Here is a 21238-nt window from a genome sequence, read left to right on the forward strand (position 1 = left end):
TGCTCTGGCGCCGGCCGCGGAATCCGATCCGGCCAGGAAGCAAAGGCTGTTTGTTCTCCCTGGCCACCTGCTTGGCCACCCTGAAACCAGCCCCGGATCACTTTCCAGGGCGTCCGCGTGTGACCAGGGGCTGCTGGACGGCCTGGGCTGGCCTCGGGTTTGACTGGACCAGCCATCATTGCTGAGCCACTGAGCCTGCAAAGTCCCAACCCTCCGAGCCCTGCCAGGCCTGGGCACAGCCTCAGGACGGGCTGGAGGGTCCCCATGGAGGTTGCCCACCCCTCCTGAGTGGGGGCATCAGTGCTGACCGCTCTGGCTGAGCTTACCTCATCTCGGGCTGCGGTGGAGGGAGCCGAAACCCGTCCTTCCTGCATTTTGCTCCCAGATGCTGAGAGCCAGGTGTCACTGGGGCCTGGGTACCAAGAGGGTTGTTTCTGGAGAAACATGGTCCCAGCTGCACCACCCACCAGCTGGTCACCCTGAGCAGTGGCTTCGCCTCTCTATGCCTTAGTTTCTCCATCTTTTACAGTGGGGATCTCAACGGTCCTCACTTCATCGGCTGGTTCTGAAGAACACCTGTGCAGCTGTGTCTCTCCGCTGCCCCTGCCAATTGCTGCCAAGACATTTCCCGGCTCTGAAAGGCCTTCTCAGCTGGAAGGTTTCTGCAGCCTGAAGTCCGAGCAGGGTGGATGGAGGGTGCAACTCCTGGTGGCTTCTGCTATGGCAAACTCCACACTCTCTGTCTTCAAATGTTGTAGAGCCCAGCTTCAGCCTCTGCTGCAAGCTCCACCCCCAGGTCGCAGCGCTGACCTGGGTCAGCCTTGAGCACCCCCTCAGACCCCCTCCAAGCCAAGACCCCAAAGCTACCGTCTTCTACCCCAGCATTTTTTCTGCCTGTTCTTGAGCTTGATATAAATGCAATACCCCAATGAGTTGTATTCTGAGTCTGGCTAATTCTGTTCAATATTATGTCTGTGACATTCCTCTGGGGTGTTGCCTCTGTCAGACACCTCCTCTTTTTCATTGCTGAGTAATATTCCACTGTGTGGATGTACCACAGTCTGTTCATGCATTCACCTGTTATGAACATTTGTGTTGTCCTTAGTTCTTGGCCCCTCAGTGAAACTGCTCTGAGCACTCTCGTACGTGTCTGTTGATGAACACAAACTTGTTCCCGTTGGGTCCATACCCTGAGTGGAAATTCTGGGTAGCAGGGGAGGTCTATTTTCAGCTTTCACAGATATGGCCAAGCAGGTCTCCAAAGCCTATGTACAAATTTACCCTCCCACCTGCAGCGAATGAGAGTTCTGGTGGCTCAGTGTCTTCGCCAGCACTTGGCATTGTCAGTTTCCTTAATTTTGGCTATTCATCTCCCCAGAGCTCAAATTTCATAGCTATCCCGGTCACTCTTGCCAACCTAGACATGCGAGCTGGAAACAGTTGACGCCTGCTGTGTAGAAATTCCCCCTTTGTCCTCTTGCTCCTTCACTTGCACTGTCTGTCTGTCTTTGGGCAGAGTGTGCAGAACTTAGAAGACACTAGGTAGCTTCCGAGACGGTCCCTAAAGACCACAGCGTTCAGGTGTTCAGGCCTGTGTAATCCGCTCCACTCGAGCGTCGGCTGGACCTAGTGACTCACTTCTGACTGACGGAATGAAGCCCAGGAAACGGGGTGTCACTTCTGTGATCATGTCATACGTGACCCCTCCAGCTCGTCACAGACCCCTCTTGTGGCTCTGACGAAGCACGCTGCCCTACAAAGAGCCTCTCACACCGCAGAACTGAGGGTGGCTTCCACTGACAGCCAGCAAGGAACCGAGGCCCCCGGCTGACGGCTCTCAGAACCAAATGCTGCTATGGTCACAAGTGAGTGTGGAGCAGATCCCAGCCCGGCTGAACCATGACTGCCGCCTGAAGAGGAGGCCCCTGCTGAGCTGTGCCCAGTTCCTGACCCCTGAAGCTGTCAGATAATAATCGTGTGTTGCTTTGAGCTGCTACCTGGTGGAGTGATTTGTTATGCAGCAATAGCTAACTGGTACAAATGAACAGGATATTCAAGTTAGGGAGAGAAAATGTGCCGGCTTCTCAGCTAGCATCCATATGATTCTTGCTCCACTCACCCTTTTGCCTCTGAGACTAAGTCCAATTTGCACTGTATCTAGAACCATCCTGAAGATGGTAGGCATGAAGTCTTTTCCAAATTCTTATTTTACCCAAAATATGTTTTAAAGGGTGTTAATAAAGTGTTTGCTCAGGGAAATAGGCTCGTTGTTGCATCGCGTAATGTCCTTCAAGGTGGCATCTGGCCTTCTGTTCTGAATGTCATCAGCACAGAGGACCCCAACTCCATTCTGTCACTTTCAGAAGACTTCATGTGCAGAAGTAAAGGATACAGACCCATGGTCGTATTGAGGGGACAATGGTGATACCTGTGTGAGTTAGGCAGGCTGTTTGGACACAATGGCCATCCAAAAGTCAACAGCTCTTCTCAACTGTAAATAGTGCAGTTAAGTGCTTTCAATATCCCAGTTATGCCTGCTGTTGCAAAAATGCAACACAGCTGGAGCAGATGCTGTCTGTACCCCCCCTCCCCTTCACCCCCTCCACATTCATCTCTACATGATGAAGGTCACTCACAGCAAGTACCTGCAGCCCTGTGTGGGGCTTCCTGGGGCCACAGGAGTGTGTAGAGCTAGTGCCCAGGGAAAACCAGCAGTGTGAGGGGTCAATCCCTCCAAAAGCAGCTGTCAGCCAATGCCTGATGGGGGTCAGAGGATAAATACTCCAGCCCCCGAGGCCCTGGCGTGCAACCTGGGACCCCAGCTGGATGGAGACCTGGTTGTCCACAGTGCTGTCTGCTCATCGGTGCCCCCTGAGGGCTCCAGAGCTCCCTGCGGTCACCTCCAAGATAAATGAACAGCAACCCTGAAACCATCTCAGGGTCTGATGGCCCCAAACCAAGGCAGCATCTTTGATGGATTTGGTCCACATCCTAAAGCACACAGGACTGCTGACAGCTGCTCATGTCTGCCAGGCCTGTGGAATCACGTGAGACGGTTACACCCTTTCCAATCTGGTCCTCCTAGCTGTGTTCAGTGGGGTGGGGGAGGTCGCCTCATTTTATACAGAAGGAAACTGAGGTGACAGGTCACATGACTGTTCCCTGAGCCAGGGCTGTCCCAGCTCCTGGAGGACCAAACCCACACCGGGCCTGGGACATGCAGAGACCTGAGCATCTGGCTGCAGCCCAGGACCTCGTCTGGTTCTGGCCGAGATGCGAAGCCCATGGGCGCCCTCCGAGGGCAGCGCCGAGCGGGCAGGTTTTGGTCAGGACGGCGGGCGGTGCTCCCAGCCTCCCGAGCCGGGACCCCGCAGACATTCCAGGGCGCCAGTGCTGGGTCCCCGGAGGGTGAGCAGGGACCAAATGGGCAAGGCGAGCGGCGCACAGGGCGGTGTGGGAGGGGCGCACAGGGCGGTGTGGGAGGGGCGCACAGGGCCGTGTGGGAGGGGCGCCGCGTCACACTCAGAGGCCTCGGCCCCTGCGGGAGCCTGAGAACGAGCACCTCCTTACATTGTTTTGTTTTTAGTTGAAGTGAAATTCGCTCAACACAGAATTCGCCATTTTAAAGTGTACAATGCAGTGGCATTTAGTGCATTGATGATGTTGTGCAACCATCACCTCTGTCTAGTCCCAGAACATTCCCATGATTCCCAGAGACGACCCTGTGCCCATGAGCAGTCCCTCCCCACCCCCACCCCTGCCCCTGGCAAAACTACTCTGCTTTCAGTCTCCATGGATTTGCCTGTTCTGGACGTTTCCCGTAAATGTGTCTGCCTTGTGTGTCGGCTTCTCACTCAGCGTGATGTTTTGAGGTTCATCCGCGCTGTAGCGCGGGTCGGGGCTTCAGTGCTTTTTATGGCTGAATAGTATTCCACTGTGTGGATGGACTGCATTCTGTCCACCCACCACCCATTGATGGACGCTGGGGCTGTTTCCCTTTTGGGCGATTGTGAGCAGGGCTGCCGTGAGCTTCATGTACAAGGGCTGCTTTGAACACCTGTTTTCAGTCCTTCAGGCCTCCTTACACCTGGCACCCCACCCTAGTTCCTGGCCTTGGCGAGGAGTTGAGGGTCCAGCTTCTGGTGCCCCTGACCGGCCCAGGAGATGAGTCATTCTGCGCCTGCAGCCCACCAGGGTCCTTCCTCCCCGGCCCTCCTCTCTCCTCCACCCTCAGAGTCCCCAGGGCCTGCCCCATTCCAGAAAGTTCTCAGAAACTGGAGTCTCCAGTGTGTCCCGGGCACCTGCACTGTCTGGGAGCCCTGTGTGACGGGGAGCCATGGCCGCTGCCATGTGCTCTCACAGGAGTAGCCTCATTTCCTGGGCCTCAGTTTCCCCATCTGTAAATGGGGTTGTCGCCAGGATTAACAGGCCAAGAAAGCGCCTGGCGCCTGGCTGCAGCAGCAGGTGTGTGATGCAGACGGAAGGCAGGTTCTTCTTTTGTCCTCTTCGCTGATGTTGATCGTGTTCGCCAAGAGCCGGCGCTTACCAGGTGCCCCACGCCGGGACCACGCAGGCCGCTCACGCACGCCATCTCTTCACCCCGCTCCAGCCGCGAGGAGGAGGTCTGCGCAGCTTCGCGGGACCCAGGCTGGTGGGGCACCCAGGCCTGTGTGTATCTGATCAGCTGGGTCCCTACTGGGCACTGTCACCTCTCTACCCATCGAGAAGAGTACCAGGGGGCTTCATGCCACGGTGTGGCTGAGCCTCCTCCACTCCCTGGGCACCAGAGCCCCTGCGTGGCCCAGGAAGGGGAGGCCAGGAGACCTCTGGGGACACCTGTCTGTTTGGGGTTGGCGTGGGGGCCAGGCCGTCCTCGCTCTCGGGGAAACTTACATGCGTGAAGATCTGTGGGACACAGGTCCCAGACTGGGGTATACCAGGGGCACACCCCCGCCCCTCACTCCTGCCCTCCCACCCCACTCCTGTCACCCCACCCCTCACCCCGGGCCAGGGCTTGGCCACACAGCACATTTGGATGTGGCTCAAGTGACACGGAGACAGTGAGAGGCGGAGTTTATTTGTAGGTCGTGCAAGACGGGAGGGGACCAGGGCCCCTGGAGACCCCTGGGGCTCCGAGTTATCCACTCCAAGCCCTGTCAGTCCTGGGAGCCCCAGAAACTGGCCATCAACCTGCATTCCCCGTCACCAGGCACCCTGACCAACAGCAGCATGGTTGACATGCACTGGGGACCTACTGTGCACAGGCCCCACCCAGAAGGGCTTACACCAAGGCTCGTGCAGGCCCTGGGAGGAGGGCCCGCCTCCGTCCCCACGTTACAGATGAGGAAACTGAGACACAGAGTGGTGAAGCCCTCAGCCACGGACCCACAGCCAGGAGTCTGGGTCCAGCCCTCCAGCTGCACCAGGGGCCCTGGGCGGCTCTGAGTTCGGCACACAGGTTTCAAACGCTCACAGCCCGGAAGGAGTCGCAGAGTCTGAGCCTTGCACTGTCAGCAGCATGGGGGTTACAGGACCCGGGTTCAAATCCTGGCTCTGATGCTCAGTACTGGCCGTGGGACCCCTGGGGAGTCACTGCCCTCTCTGGGCCTCGGTTTCCTCATCTGTAAAATGGATGGAGACATTTAGAGAACCACTGCCTAAGCCTCACCCTTCCATCTTGCCTAACTAATTTCTCTGGTCAGCTACATTGCCCAGCCTCCCCTGCAGCAAGGTGTGGCCATGTGAAGTATAAGCAGAAGGGTTCCAAGGCCTCCCAGGAAGATTTCCTACAGATCCCGAGGCAGCAATTGGTCTCTGCCTTTCCCTCTGAGTTAGGAGGTGAAGGCTGGAGCCCTGGCAGCTATGTTGTGCCATGAGGCAACCTTGAGGATAAAAGCCAGGGATGCTGTGAACTGAGAAATCAAATCATATTGCTATTGTGGCTGAGCCTGGACCTATGTCTACAGAGTCCCCTTCCTGCTGTCTGACACCAGGTCTCTATTCCTGATCTCTGGGCTTACACCAGTGTTGAGTCCTTTCCTGAGCCCCCTGGCCTGTGGCCCAACATGCTGCGCATCTCTTGGGTGACCCCTTCCCAGTGCCCCCTGCCTGCTGACAGTGTCCGCTGCATGCGGGCTGAAGGCAGGCTGCTCTCCCGGCCTCCCCCCAGGTCTGTAGGAGCCGTGGCAGTCACTGTGGGTCTGAGGGAGTCCCCAGGTTCAGGGCAGAATGAGTAGGGGGTCTGGCGGTGGGTACCCTGTTGGGGCTGAGCCCTGGGGCTGGTCTTGGAGACTTCAGCAGGGTTGACGGGGTCATCTTCAAAGTGCGGTGGGGACAGCTCATGGGGGCCACGGCGGGTGGCCCGGGCCGCTCGGAGCAGAGTGTGGGTGAGCACAGCCACCAGGACCAGGGCACCCAAGCCGAGGATGGAGGCTGCCGCTGCACCTGTCTCGATCTCAAAGAGCAGCAGGGCATAGATGGACAGTGCTGGGGAAACAAATGGCTCTCATTTATTCAGTCTACAAACCTTTGCTCCCCAAGCCCTGAGAGAGCTCCCCAAAACAGGGGGACAATCATAGAAAACCATACAACATGATACACACATGGATCAACTCCTCTACTCCTCTTGCATCCCACAAACACATCATCATGTCCATTTTACCAGAAAATGGTAAATTCTATGTTATGTCTACTTTACCACAGCTGAAACAACCCAGATCTCAGGCTTTCTGAACCCCTGTGATCGACCTTGAATGAATCACAGCCCCTCTCAGGCCTCAGTTTGCTGATGGGAACAAGAGGGTTGGTGACCTATACTGGTTCTCTGGTGCCCTATCCAGCGTCCGGTTGGCAGCCTTCTTTTCAGTGGAAACTGTCCTGTGCATTGTAGGACATTTAGCAGCTTTTACCCATCAGATACCAGTAGCATCCTTCCCCTGCCTTGTCGTGACAATAAAAAATGTCTCCAGATATTGGCAGATGTCCCCTGGGGGCAGAACCAGCCCCATTGAGAACTGCCAGCCCGGTCCCCACCCTCACCTGTGTCGCGGGTCTAGGAGTGCTGACCTGCCCCTTTGACGTCAGTGATGTGTACCGTCGGGGTCTTGGCCAATCAGAGCATTGCTTCCCCTGGCTGTAATGATTGGTGCACCGCTATCACATGACCCGAGCTCAGCCAATCAGAGTCAGCCCTGGGACTTTCGCTTGGGCCGTGGGGATGGAGGAATTTTCTCACTGCAGCGCTGGGGGCGTTGGTGGGACTGAAGCCCGGGGCTGCCGAGGACCCCTCTGTGCTGCGTGGGCTGTTTTTACGCTTTCTGCAGCTCGCACTCTTGCTTTGGAAGAGGCCACACTGCATCATGTCTGACATATTAAAGTGAGGCCAAGGACATTTTTTTGGGCTAAACATTTTTGAAAACGTCTTTATAATTATTCTTTTGGCTCTGGTTAGCAACAAATGGACGATTGGCTGCACATGCTCAGGAATTCTTGCTGAGTGAGGTCACCTAACCTCAAAAAGAATCTAAATGGGAGCTAAACCAATTCTTAATTTAACGCTTAATGAGGCTGACATAGTTAGCTTTTTTTTTTTTGCCCTTTGTGAGTTTTCTTGTGTTTTAGAATGAGGATATTTTATTCTCCAAGTCTCCCACATTTTTGTTGGCCCGAAAAGGCTCAAGGTCACAGGCATTGTGTCAAAACCACTTACAGGCACAGGCGTCTTTCTCAGGGGACAGCAGGTGAAGAGGTGAAGTGAGAGGCACTTCTGATGGCCTCATTCGAGCGCCTGGATCCAGCCACATCTGAGGCCAACCACCCCTGATCTTTTCAGATACACAAGTCACCCCATCCACTCTCTTTTGTAAAAAACCCACATCCGGAGCATTTTATTAAGTCAAACAACAAAAATTATGCAGAACTCCCTTCACTTTTTATACGAAATCCCCACAATGAACCCAAGCTCGCTCTCAGCACTAACTTTAAACATATTTTCTAAACTTCGATTTCTCTATTGCGGGACTAAGAAAAAAACAGTAATAGCAAATCTCTTGTTTTTCATTCAGCTGAATACTTTTTTCCTCCAGTAAAAACGGCTGTTTATAGGGCTGCCAGGGATGTGTGTCTGACTCGGCACCGAGTCTGCAGAACCATTGACACATTTTTCAAGAGTAGAATGAAACAGAAGTCGGGAGTCTCTTTAAAGAAACTTGATGGTTTGATTCCTTTACCAGCACATGTAGGTGAGAGAACGTGGATCTAAGGAAAGTGCTTACTGGAGGTCCTGCTATTGGGAACCAGAACAGCCCTTGCTAAGGCCAGCCTATGAGACGCTATCTGCAGAAACCACAAGGACATGGAAACTTTAGTTCGAGCCAAACGTAGAGAGCTGATGGATCGGAGGGGTTTTGAAGACAACCACCACTTGTGGAAGCCCATGGGGTCAGGAGCCATCCACGGGCTTTGACCGGGGTTAGCTCCAAGCCCCTCAGCAATTCTCTGGGGCAGGACAGTGACCATCCCCACTGTACCCATGGAGAAACTGAGGCACCGAGGGAACTGCGCAAGACTGCAGAGTGAGAAGTGTCAGAGCTGAGAGCTGAACACAGGCAGGCTGACTCTGGAGCTGACGCCACTTATGGGGCCATTAACTCTCACCCCAACCCAGGGCCCTATCGTTCTATCCCCCACGTTCTATCCCCAGCACGCACCTGCTAAGTAGACGGAGACCCCGCAGCAGAAGAGGCCGAGGGTCACGTGTCTGAGGAGGCGGCAGTCATAGAGAAACCAGTCAGCCCTGGTGGGGGGAGCAGGAAGGAAAAGGGCTCAGGAGGTGGAGGTGGGTAGGGGAAAGCCGGGGAGGAGGGGGAGGGAGAGGTGCCCAGCTTTGAGGCACCCAAGATCTATGTGAGGACCCAACCAGCCATCCATCCATCCACCGCTCCATCCATCCACCCGCTCATCCATCCTTCCAGGTAAATATCCACCACCATTTGGCATCCACCATCCCTATCAGTTGTTCAACCACAGAGCCATCCGTCCGTTTAACCACACCCTGTTAACCCATCCACCCATCCATCTGTCCCTCCATGCATTCTCTACCCACCCATCCATCCATCATCCGTCTTCCAGTCACCATCCATCTATCCAAGCAACCATCCAGCAGTCCATCCATCCTATCTCATTCACCACCTGTCCATCCACCACCCATTCTCCCTCCCTCATGACCCATCCACGTACATCAGTCCACTCAAACATCCAACACTCACGAAGCAGCTATTACATATGGACACTCGCTAGACACCCGACTTCCGTTATTGTACAGACCATAAGCTTATTTGGGAAATGAGGGGACTGGGGTTAACTTGTTACCAATGATGATAGAAACAGAGATTCCCAGGGGCTGACACTGAGTGAGGACTTAGTTTTGACCTGGCGTGCTAAGTGCTTCTGCTGTGTGCACCTCTTCCCTCCTCCGGCCCGGGAGGCCAGGCGGTGGAGGCTGAGAGCTTCCATCCTCGCTCCCCTCCCTCCAGTACAGCGGGAGCGGCCTTCCTCCTGGTCTCCCTGCCACCTCCCTCCTGGCCCCTGTTCTGCATGGTGGCCACAGCGGGTCACTCCAAACCTGTCAGAGCATGCCCCTTCCGCTCAGAACTACCTTAGGCAGAGTAAAACCCAAAGTTGTCACCACAGTGCAGGAAGCCCTCCGTGGCCCGGCTCCTCCCGATTCCCTGCCTTCATCTCCCCCCAGCCACGCCAACTCCCCCAGCTCACTCCTGCCCCAGGGTGCAGCACAAGTTGCTCCCTCTGCTGAATCACAGACACCCCGATCTTCTGCCTCCTTCAAGGCTCAGCCCAGCTCTCCCCTGATGGTCCCATCCAGCCCCCACACCCTGTCTTCCTCCACGACGTTGCCCGTTTTCTTTCCTTCCCAGCATTCGTCACCATTTGACGACACTGATCTGTTTTGTTTCTTTATTGTCTGTGACCCCTTGAGGGCCTGTCTGGGTCTGCCTGGCTGTTGCCGTGTCCCCCAGTGCCCGGTGCTGGGCTCAGCCCCTGCGGGCACCCAACACATATTTGTCGATGGACAGAATGCATGCATGTCAGCCCACCTCGAACTACGGGATGAGGGCGCAGCTGAGATGGGGTCTACTCCAAAGGTGGGAGTTCCTATCTGCTCAAATCAATGAAATCTCAGACCAGGATCCTGGTTCCCCTCCCCCAGCATCCTGGAGGGAAACACTGGGATGTGGGGCAAGCACGTCCTCGGCTCAAGGAAGGTTCTTCACCCCACATGCTCTGCCCCCTGCAGACACCCGTTGGCACCCATGTCCCTGAGATCCAGTGCCAGAGGACAGCGTCGCAGCCTGGGCCTGGGCACGGGCTCCAGCTCCATTGGATTGAAGTGCAAATCCAGCCCGCCCCTCCCAAGCCGGACAGCCCAAGAGGGCAGCCTCCCATCGGAGCCGCAGGCACGGACGGGGAGACAGCCCGGCCGGCTGGCTCTGGGGTGAGGCCTTCACCCGGCTTATCCACGCGAAGGCGGAGGCAGAACTTAGGGTTCCATAAGTGACAAGCCTATCAGCGCAGGGGCTGGCTGACCCCCCGCCCTCGCCGAGCCGCAGTTTCCACATCTGTAAAGTGGGGGTCGAAGCAGCAGTCGCACCTGCTGTAAAATTTCAGGAAATACAGGACGGAGAGAGAGAGACGACAGCGGGGAGAGAGATGAACGCAGGGCAGGAGGAGAGGGAGGGAAAGATGCGTGGGGAGAGGGAAGCCCAGAGCGGGGCAGCGCGTCGCCCAGACTCGCCAGCCCCCAGCCGGCGGCGGGCCGGCCGTCCTACCTGCCGGAGCCGGGCCCCCGCGCCAGCTCGGCGCCCAGGTGGCCGCAGAGCGCGGCGAGCAGCAGGCAGGTGAGGCCCAGCGCCAGGGCGAGCGCGGCGAGCGCGGCGGCCAGCGGCAGCAGCGCCCCGGCCGCGTCCTCGGGCAGCCCGGGGCCGGCGCCCAGCTCGGGGCCCAGCCCGTCGGCGCGCGGCCCCCGCAGCTCCGCGCGGCCCGCCTGCAGCTGGAACAGCAGCTGCGCGCCCAGCGCCGCCAGCACCGCCGCCGGGACGCCCAGCAGGACCATCGCGGCCAGCACCCGGCCGCCGTACGACCGGGCCATGCGGGCGTCCTGCGGGGCTGGGGGCAGTCGAGGAGTCAGAGGTTTGAGGGGGACAGGGGAGTTGGGGGGCGTCCGAGGGCCCCCGGGGGGCTCGAAGGGGGCGGGGCCGGAGGGGTGTCTGAAAGTTGGGGGGCCGCAGGGGTCCCGGGGTGCCTGTTGCAGTGGGAACGAGGAAGCCGCCCGAACACTTGGGACAAAGTCTTCTCTCCTCTCCGCGGACCCTGCGGGCGCCCGCTCCGGGCCTCCGGGTCCTTGAGGGGCGGGGCGACGGGGGGGCGGGGCCCGATCCAAGGCGCCTGCCGGTCCCGAAACTCAGGAAAGTGCCCCCCGCCCCCACCCGCTGCCCTAAACACCTGTCTTATTGTTTAGAAAAAAAAGAAACTTGAACGAATTTTTCAATAATTCACTCCGATATTTGGTGTCTACCTGCGGACCTTGCCATCGGCTGCGATTGCCCCTCCGCTGACCTCCTCTCGAGGCTCCGCAGACACGTCGCCTCCTCGGCCGGGCCCCCGTGGACCCGCGCCCCGACAGGCGCCTTGTCCTCCGCTGCTAGGCTTTGCTCTTCCCACAGCGCGTTTGTTGTGGTTGTTATTTATTTATTTTTGTTTTAAAAATTGAAGTGAAATTTACGTCATAAAATTAACCATTTAAAGTGAACGATTCAGTGACAATTATTACATTCACAATGTTGTACAACCACTACTCGTATTTAGGCCCAGAACTTTTCCATCCCCCCAAAAAGAGACCCCGTCCCCATGAGCAGTCCTCCCCGTGCCCTCCTCCGCCCCCACCGCCACCCATCTGCTTTGTGACTCCACGGATTCGCCTGTTTGGGGCATTTCAGGTAAATGGAACCAGACAATGTGTGGCCTGTCGTGTCTGGCTTCTTCCACTCAGCATCACGTTTTTGAGGTTCCCCCACGGTGTAGCGTGAGTCAGGGCTGCGTCCCCGTTTGTGGCCAAGTAGCGCTTATCCAGTCATCTGTTGGTGGACTTTTGGGTCGTTTCCACCTTTGGGCTGCTGTGAACAGCGCTGCCATGCGCTTGTGTGTGCAATGATTTGAGTCTCTGCTTTCATTTCTTGTGGGTGTATGCCTAGGAGTGAAATGGCTGGGGCATATGGCCATTCTATATTTAACTTATCAGGGAACTGCCAGACCGTTTTCCACAGCGGCCGCACCATTTCACATCCCCTCCAGCCATGCACCAAAGTTTATTTATTTATTTATTTATTTATTTGTTTTTTGAGGAAGATTAGCCCTGAGCTAACTGCTGCCAATCCTCCCCTTTTTGCTGAAGAAGACTGGCCCTGAGCTAACATCTGTGCCCATCTTCCTCTACTTTATATGTGGGATGCCTACCACAGCATGGCTTGCCAAGCAGTGCCATGTCCATGTTCCGAACCCGCGAACCCCAGGCCGCCAAAGCGGAATGTGCGACTTAACTGCTGCGCCACCAGGCCGGCCCTGTTATTTGTTTTTGACTGGAGCCATCCTCCTGGCTGGGAAGTGCAACCTCACTGCAGCTCTGGTTTGCCTTGCCGTGGCGGCTGCTGGCGGTGAGCATCTTCCGCGTGCTGTGGGCCATCTGCGCATCTTCCCAGGGAACTGTCTGCTCACGCCCTTCGCCCGTGTTCAATGGGCTGTGACTCTCGCTTTCCTGCAGCACTGCGGTTTGCTGCCGTCTGAGGCCCCAGGGCCGCAGGATGTTGGCCTCGGTGCCAACTGCTGTGTCCCCTTGGTGTCCGGGACACCACCCAGTGCCCAGTAGGCCCTCAGTAAACGTTTGCTGCACGCGTGGATGAATGAATCGCCTCACACTCCTGCTCTGGAATTCTCACAAAGTGTGAGATATCAAATCTGAAAATGATTTCAAAGGGAACACATTCCTGAGAGATCCAGAGTGTAAGAGTGACAGGCTGGTGTGGCCTCCTGCAAGCAGGGCCCTGTCCTTGTACATTCAGGCCTGAAAGACAGAGAGTCATCACCCTGGACTTCACAGATGAGGAAACTGAGGCACAGAGAGGGGCCGGGAGTCCCTAGGACACACAGTACAGGCAGGGTGGAATTCAAACCAGCAACCCGGCTCCACCCACTGCTCTACACTACTCCACAGACACGTCATAGAACCCACTGGTTTTGCCTTCCAGGTCTCTTTTCTTATCTTTGGAGTCATCTGTTTTTTTTCAGGTTTCAAATTTTTGGAGTCTTCTGGGGGGAGTTTGTGGGCCCTGAACCCTCACCCCAGTGCCTTATGAGTAAAATGGCCCTTGGAGAAAGGACGGGGTAACCTTTCAGCCCCAGATGCCCTCCTCCTTTGCTGTGTGCCTTTGGGCAAGTCCCTTAACCTCTCTGGGCTTCCTCATCTGTAACAGGAGTTAGTTCATTCATTCACTTATTTGTTCATTCATTCACAAGGCTTCGGTCCAACACACCCAGCTTCTTTCATCATGACCAAAGTTGGAGTGAATTTTCCACGTTTTATGGGTAAAGTCCAAATTGGAGTAGCAGGGGCTCAGCAACTCATTTGGAACAGAGCCCCAGGTATGTCCTGGGTGTTGGGGACACACAGATGTCAGATACTTGCATTTATTCATTCAACAAACATTGATGGGGCACTCACCCTGTGCCCCGCTCTGGGACCCATTGGTGACTAAGGCAGGCCCAGCTTGCCCTTCCTGACTCATGGCCTGACGGGGGAGGTGGAAACCCATCAGGTAAAGGGACAATTCCATACAGTGGCCAAAGGTCATTATGGCACTATCTTAGATTTCACCACTATTTGTTGGGGCCTGGGTGGGGCTGGGGGGGTCACAGATACCAAGACCTGGCCCTGCCCTTTGTGTGGGGGGGGACTCTCTAGTTTGAGAGTGCCTGGCTTCAATTTAAAAAGTTAAGCCTGCAAGTGGGTGACACTCTGAGGGCGATCTTGTCTGCCTCGGCCAGGCGCCAAGCTGTCCCTTCCTCATGCAGCCCGCACAGGGCGCGGCGGCGTTGGGGAGGGCGTGACTCCTGTCTACCCGGGGAGGGTGAGACTCGGACAGGGCCAGAGACCTGTCCACTCACACAGGCGGGCAGGACAGGGGGCGGACTCCCCGCCTCACTGTCCAGGTGGGGAGGCTGGCCACTGCATGCTGGCAGGAATAGTAGTAAAGATATTGAGGGGTTGCGTGTCCCATCGTTTGCTTGGGAAGGACATTTTTAAACTTCTTCTAAAAGCTGCTGGAGAGCCGGCGACCTCGTATCAGATACACAGAATTTAAGAGCCGCTGTCACAGAGTCCATGGCACTCATTTCACAGATGGGCCTAATTGAGCTTCACAAAGAGAAGGTTGTGCCTGGAACCCGGAGCAGGTGGCGTCACCCACCGGAGCCTCAATTTCTCCACCTGACGATTGAGGGGAGGGCTTGTCCAGTCCTCGGGCCTCCACGGCCTCCCGGGCCCGGAGACTCCCCCCTCCCAGCGCACCCTCCCCGCAGACCGGGCGCAGAAGCGGGGGGTCGCATCTCATTTGCACGCTTGGCCCCGCCCCGAGGCCGCGCCTCCCCACCCCGCCGCCAGGCGGCGCGCAGAGCGACCTCCAGCTCCGGCTTCCTGGCCGACCTGCCTGCAGGACCCGGCCTTACTGTCGTTTTCCAGGGGAAAGAAAGAAGGCTTAGCCAGGGGAGGTGACTGTCCTACAGTGACGCAGCCGGCAAGTGGCTCCAGAAAAACTGTTCGATTTCTACGTTCTGCTGTGTTTCCCGGGGATATTCTGGGCTCAGCAGGGAGACGGGGGTTCTCGGGCCTCGCTGGTGCTCCGGGCCCCAGCACATGCGGCAACAAATACTGAAACGCATCGTGTGTAAACTGGAAATCCGTCGTTAAAGAATCGTCGGAATTTTGCGTGTGAAATATGTGGGCAACTCATTTCATGCACGATGAGCTGAGCGTCCTCAGCACGATTCTTCGATTTTAGTCTGCATTTTCCCCTTGGAAACTATTTGAAGACCTCCCCACCCCCCAGGACTTCAAAATATTTCCAGAGACCCTCGAAAAACTCTCCCTCACTTCAGCACCCCGCCCGGAAGGCTCAGACCCGCGGCTGGAGGACCAGGGCAGACCCAGGACCCGCTCCCTCCTGGGAAGGTCTCCTATAGAGACCCCTGCCCCCGTCCGCCCCGCCCTGGTCCCGCCCTCCACCTGCCGGGGGATCCGAACCGAGGCCCCCAGGTCCCGCCCTGCTTCTCCCTGGGATCTCCCTACAGCCGCCGCCCCCTCCTGGGGGTGGGCCTCAGAAAGACCCTCCCTACTCCCCACCGCTCGGCCTTTCCTCCCCGTCGGGAGAGCCCAGAACAGCGCCGCCGCCCCACCTGCCCCTGGTAGGGGGCTCAGAACACAGGCAGCCCGCTACCCCCTGCTCGGGCCGTGCGCTGGATACCCACCTTCTCCTGACCCGAACTCAGAACTGTCCCTTCCCCTCGCCCCGCCCCCGCCCCCGCTCCGTCCCCCTGCAAGGACCGTCCCAGATTCGCCGCCTCTGCCGTCCAGCTTTCCACCCTGCGGGGCTCGGAACAGCCCCCCGGCCCCGCCCACCACTGGGGGTTGTGTGTCTGAAGGTCATCATCGGCATGCCCTCCGTCCGTCCTCTCCACTCGGGGGTCAGAACGGCCCGCCGGCCCGGCCCCCGCCCTCCTCCTGGGGGTTTCATCCCAGGGCCCCCACTCCTGTCCCCGCAGGGTCAGAACAGCCCCCCGGCCCCGTCCTCGGCCCCGCCGCCTGCCCCGCGGCCGCGTGCGCCCCGCGCCGCCCGGGGCACGCGATACCTGCGGCGGCGCAGCGGCTCGGTGAGGCTCCGCGGCGCGGGCTCGTCCAGGTCCTCGGGCTGCAGGAAGCTGCGCTCCAGCACGTCGGCCGCCTCCCTCCAGTTGGCGAAGCAGGCGGGGCCCAGGCGCTCGATCTCGTCCGCCGCGTCGCGCGTGAGCACGTCCCCACCCGGCGTGAGCACCACGACCGCCGGCAGGCGCTCCACGGAGAACTGGCGCCCGAGCTCCCTGCGGGGCACGCGCGTCAGTGCGGCCGGACTTCCAGATCATCCGGGACCGAGCCTGAAGCCCCGAGCCGGGGAGTCCCACGTCCCGCCTCCCGGTACTGACTGAGCGCCCCTGTGTGCACTGCCAGGTCCTGAGCGTTGGGGACGCCTGGGGACCAGGCCAGGCCTGGCCACACTGGCCTTGGTGCTGTGCCTCCGAGACCCCAGCCACGCTCCCACCTCAGGGCCTTTGCACTGGCCGTGCCCTCTCCTGGAGCACTTTCCCCAGATGTCTGCGGGTTAAGACCCTGTATGCTGCAAACATCCGACCTCAAATGGCAACACCTCCCTTTCCCTCTGCTTGCAGCTCCTCTCAGCATCCAACACACCGCCTAGTTTATTTATGTCTCCTGTTCATCATTGTCTCCCACAATGGAATGGGCTTCACTAGGCACTGATTTCTGTCTCCGTTGGTGTCCCCAGTGCCTACAATGCCTACAACAGTGCGGGGCACAGAGTAGGTGCTCAGGGAGCATATATGCGATGAACGGGTAAATACTAATAAATGCCATAAAGAAATGATAAGCTGGGTAAGGGGGGGCCTCTCAGAGGAGGTGACCTTTGAGCTGAGATCTGCAGGACGAGGAATGGGAAAGCTGGGGGAAGGGTGTCCCAAGCAGAGGGCACAGCCCCTGCGTGCCCAGGCCGGGAGGGAGGGAGAGTGGAAGGCAGCCGTGCCCATACAGGCCCTGCGGGGGCACGGTGAGGAGTTGAGGGGCACGGCTCAGTCTGAGGGGAGCCAGTGAGAAGCCACCCACAGCCCCAGGCGACCTCAGAGCAGACCTGGCATCTAGGCCGGAATCCTGCAACTCGTCATGGAGGAAAGGGGCGGCCAGACTGGGCCCCTCACCGCAGTTGGTCATTTCCACCCGCTGGGTTCTTGGGGGCCCTTTTCCAGGCCTGCACACCGAGAACACAGGGTACTTACAAAATCCTCCAGGAGTGAGTGGCCAGACTTAGCAACTAGAAATACGGGACATATATGCAATGTGTGGGACACAGACTAAAAGATGACTCATTGTTGATGTGACAGTTGTATTTAACCGGGCACCCTGTGTTTCTCTGGCAGCCTTGTGGGGGGCCAGGGCTGGGGACTCGCTCCCCCTCTGTCCAGATACGAGTCTGGGGGGATGTTCTGTGGAGAGGACCCTGCCTCACACAAGGTCAGCGCTCGGCTGTGATGTCCTCGCAGCTGGTATTTCTGCCCCAGGGGGGGAAAGGTCGCCAGTTTCAGGGAAGAACCCTGTGAGCTGCAGAGTGCGGTGGGAGCCAGCAATTGTCCAGACTCTGAGGACGCTGCATGGAGCATGAAGGTCTCTGGAACCAGAAACTTCCGTCTTGTCGTGTAACAAAATTTAGAGAAATTGGTAAAATGTCATGAAGTCTGCAACTCGCTTTCAAATGGTTGAGCACAAACTCCACCGGCACGTAGATAAAGCCAGTACGGCAAAATGTTAATAACTGCCGTGGGTTCCATTGTGTGCTTCCTCCAACGTTTCGGTATCTTTGAAATTTTTCATAGTAAAAAGTTTGGGTTTAAAAGAAATAAAGTCTTACTGCAGAAAAGAGGAAAGTTCTAAAATAGCCGCAAACTATAACACTGTTTATTGGGCAGCTCAAGGTAAAGCTTGAATCCAGCAAGCTCCCTCTCAGCTCCAGCACCCTCCATGGCTCCCAGCTACTCCGAGGATCACAGCCGCACTCCTCAAGGGGGCACTCAGGGCTGCTCCCCGTGGTGACTGCTGACTTCTCACACCTGGCATTACTTATAGTTTCCTGACTTGGCTGTTCTTTCTCTGACGGCCTCCAAGCCTTTGTCTGTGCTGTGCCCTCTGCCTGGAACCCTTCCGTTTCCTCCCTCTTCACCCTCCTATCCTCCTTGTCCTTGGGGTTTCTCTTTGAAGCCACACTGCGGTCTGTTGCTCTATATTTGCTGAGTCTTTGTTCCACGTCTGTCTGCCCCGCCAGGCGGTAAGCTCTGTGGGGGCTGGGCGCGTCCACCCCTCTCTGTGCCCCCAGTTCCTGGTACATGGCTTGGCACACAGCGGGTGCTCTTCAGCTCCAGATGGAACAGATGCCTCAACAAGCAAATACATCACTTTCAGCAGAAACAGCCTCTCCTCCAGGAAGCCCTCCGTGACCTCCCCTCCCACCTCACCTCCGCAGGTCATCCTCGAAGGGCAGGAAGAGCCACTTCTTGGGCATGTCCCTGAGGAACAGGTCCTGCTGCTCCTCCGTGCGGTCCTGGGACACATACACCAGGGCCAGCTGGGCTGCCCGCAGCACGTAGAACTCATCGGTGAGCCGCACGAAGAAGTCCCTGAGGACGGGCGCGAAGGCCTGGCACCGCGGGCACGTCCCGGCGCCGAAGAACAGCAGCACCAGCCGGTTCTCCAGCCGGCGGCTGAGCTCGGCCTCGGTGTCCAGCTCGTCCTGGTCGCTGTTGTTGCGAATCAGGACGCGCCCAGAGAACAGGGAGGCCATGGTGGCCCGGCTGGGTACTGGGAACGGGGCAGAGGGACCTCGTGTGGTCCGGGTCTGCTGCTGGCTGCTGTCCCGGGATTAGGCCTCTTAGGACGCCAGCTGCGACATCACTAATCTGCCTCAGCGGTGACCTGATTCTGCGCCACCTCCATGGGCAGGGCAGCTGCCGCACGAGGGGGCCGCCAGTGAGCGCACTGTAGCCAAACGCACAGGACTGCAAAGAAACCAGGCATGCCGACACACAGGCGCGACAGGCTTCCATCAAACTGTGATGCGAAACCATACCTGCTTCTCCGTGAGTGCCTCCGGTAACCGCAGAGTACGGGGCTCCACCAGGCGCTGTGATTTGTAAGTCGAGATGAGGAGAATTGATATTTTGAGGTGTCTGCCTGCAATGAGCAGGATGTGATATGAAATTATCTTTGATTTCCGCGGGTGACAAAGTCACAGGGCCAGCTGATACGTGCTTTGACAGGACGTGAGAAAACACGCTAAATTTCAGGGAGAAGTTAATGAAAATAAACATGTATTTTTTTTCCTCCACTTTCCTGAATTCTGTCCGGACAGCACGCCTTAAGAGGCCCTGGTGTGTAAGGTTGAAAATCACGACCACAGCATTTTGCAGACGCCTCCCAGCAAGAGTTGGGGGAAGCTCCCTGCTCCTTGAGTCCAGGCTGGCTCCAGGCTTGCTTTGACCCGCGGGGTGAGGTGGAGATTTGGAGGAGAAGCCTCGCCTCTGCCTCCGCTTGCACTCTCTTGCAACGCTGCCTGCGGACAGGACGCCCCAGGTGAGGAGCCGATCTAGCCAGGGGTTGGCGAACCTTTGCTTTAAAGGACTGGGTAGTCAATATGTTTGGCTTTGTGGGCCATATGGTCTCTATTATAAGTTCCAATTCTGCTGCTATCTTGCAAAAGCAGCTCTAGACAATATGCACATGAATTTATGCATCTGGTTCCGTAAAACTCTATTTATGGCCACTAACATTTCATAGAATTTTCGTGTGTCATGAAATGGTAGTCTTTTGATTTTTTTCAACCATTCAAAAATGCAAAAACCATTCTAAGCTCGTCGTGAGGCAGGCTTGGCCTGTCAGCTGTGGTTGGCAGAGCCCGGTTCTAGCCTATTGGATGAGAGCCCGCATGGAGGAGAACTAGAGACCCAGCCACCAGCCAGCGCCAGCCGCCACGCGTGTGCCGGCCCAGGCCAGCCACCAGCAGAGTGTGGCAGAGTGACTGAGCCAGGTGAGACCAGCAGAGGGACCGCCCAAGCAACCCATGGGATCCCGAGAAGCAGTCGGCCGTGTGGTATGAAGCCGCTCGGTTTGAGGGGACTTGTTATGCAGCCACATCTGAACAGAACACCAGGTCTAGACGGTTTTTCTGAGCCCAGGAAAACGTGAGAGACTCTGACAGAATCTCAGTACTGGCTTTAAACAATAAAAAAGGAAACCACAAAATCCTCATTCTCAAGAGTTTAATTCACATCGTCAGGGCTTCGTGAATGTGCCCATTACTGATAAGTCTGTTTCATTCCATTTAGAAACAATTTCCTGGTCAGATTTTCCTCATTCTGCCACAACCCAGGGAAGTCCCAGCATGTTGAAAATTCAGGAAGCTACTGAGAGCAAAGTGATCCTGTTGACTTGGAAAGCCTCAAAACAAGTTTATTTTGGAATAGCCAAAAGAACTGAAATGTAGGCTGTGCATGCTGTGGCAGACCACAGGCAAATGGAGAAAGAAAGGAGGGGAGCTGCTTTTATAGAGAAAAAGGGGGGTGGGGGAACTGTTCTAAAGGAAAATCCATTGGGGGAAAGTGACACTTCAGGGTGGCAACAGCTTCTCATTGGCTGGGCTGCGGCATTTCTCATTGGCTCAGCTGAAGTGCTTTTCATTGGCTGAGCTGCAGCTTTTCTCATTGTCTGGGCTGTCGTGTTTCTCATTGGCTGGGCTGTGGCATTTCTCATTGGCTGGGCTGTTGCTGGGCTGGGAGAAAATCTTCCTTGAATAGTAAAGTAGTTTTACTTCCTGTCCGAGATGCAGATGTCTGTCTTTTCCTATTTGGTGTAATTGATGATGTGTGATGGAGGTGACAGCGCCCCCCTACAGGCCTTCCTGACCCAACTTAGTTAAGGTTTCTTCTATTAATTTCCAGAGTTTTAACAATAGAGAACTTTCTATGATGTTTATGAGGTGCTGGGCTCCTGTTCTCAGAGCAGCCTTACAAGGTCTGTGCAATTTATCCCATTTTACAGGTGAAGCACGAAGCCTTGGAGCAGCTGATTTTGTGGCCAAGTCACCCAGAGACTGACACGTGTTGGACTGCAGAGCCACTTCCCACTTGACTGGGGTTTTCATTTATCCCAGCATTTCCAAACTGAACCACCTCTGCCATTTGGGGCTAGATCACTGTTTCTGGTGGAGGCTGTTTGGCGTGCTGTAAGACATTTAGCAGCATCCTTGGCCTTCACTCACTAGATGCCAGTAGCCGGTCCCCCTCCCCAAGTTGTGACAATTAA

General features: G+C 56.7%; 2 protein-coding genes across 3 annotated transcripts; both read right to left on the reverse strand.

Annotated features, from left to right (window-relative positions):
• Positions 1–5056: 5056 nt before the first annotated feature.
• On the reverse strand, positions 5057–11404 carry TMEM221 (transmembrane protein 221). 2 transcript variants are annotated; one of them, XM_070586538.1, is made up of 4 exons: positions 10845–11302; positions 8709–8794; positions 6256–6486; positions 5057–5621 (listed from the first exon to the last, which is right to left on the reverse strand). In XM_070586538.1, exons 1-4 carry the CDS (start codon positions 11162–11164, stop codon positions 5590–5592), a joined length of 669 nt encoding a protein of 222 aa, XP_070442639.1. In that variant the 5' UTR covers positions 11165–11302; the 3' UTR covers positions 5057–5589. The 2 variants fall into 2 exon arrangements, with proteins under 2 accessions (XP_070442639.1, XP_070442640.1); XM_070586539.1 differs by having other exon boundaries at positions 5057–6486; positions 10845–11404.
• A 4483-nt stretch (positions 11405–15887) lies between these two features.
• On the reverse strand, positions 15888–18722 carry NXNL1 (nucleoredoxin like 1). Its single transcript, XM_008508685.2, has 2 exons — positions 18397–18722; positions 15888–16200 (listed from the first exon to the last, which is right to left on the reverse strand). The coding sequence occupies exons 1-2, from the start codon at positions 18720–18722 to the stop codon at positions 15888–15890; spliced, it is 639 nt and encodes a 212-aa protein (XP_008506907.2).
• Positions 18723–21238: the final 2516 nt, after the last annotated feature.

The sequence above is a fragment of the Equus przewalskii genome, chromosome 20, assembly GCF_037783145.1.
Source record: "Equus przewalskii isolate Varuska chromosome 20, EquPr2, whole genome shotgun sequence".
NCBI classification, from domain to species: Eukaryota; Metazoa; Chordata; class Mammalia; order Perissodactyla; family Equidae; genus Equus; species Equus przewalskii.

Bases quoted from the DNA above. Each gene is read 5' to 3' on its own strand.
- TMEM221 (XM_070586539.1), bottom strand. From the start codon at position 11,164: ATGGCCCGGTCGTACGGCGGCCGGGTGCTGGCCGCGATGGTCCTGCTG. The intron at 8,795-10,844 runs GTAGGACGGCCG...TCCCCCCACCAG, and splicing joins CGGGGGCCCGGCTCCGGCAG to GGCTGACTGGTTTCTCTATG. The intron at 6,487-8,708 runs GTGCGTGCTGGG...TTGTTTCCCCAG, and splicing joins GGTCTCCGTCTACTTAGCAG to CACTGTCCATCTATGCCCTG.
- NXNL1 (XM_008508685.2), bottom strand. From the start codon at position 18,722: ATGGCCTCCCTGTTCTCTGGGCGCGTCCTGATTCGCAACAACAGCGAC. The intron at 16,201-18,396 runs GTGAGGTGGGAG...CGTGCCCCGCAG, and splicing joins TTCGAGGATGACCTGCGGAG to GGAGCTCGGGCGCCAGTTCT.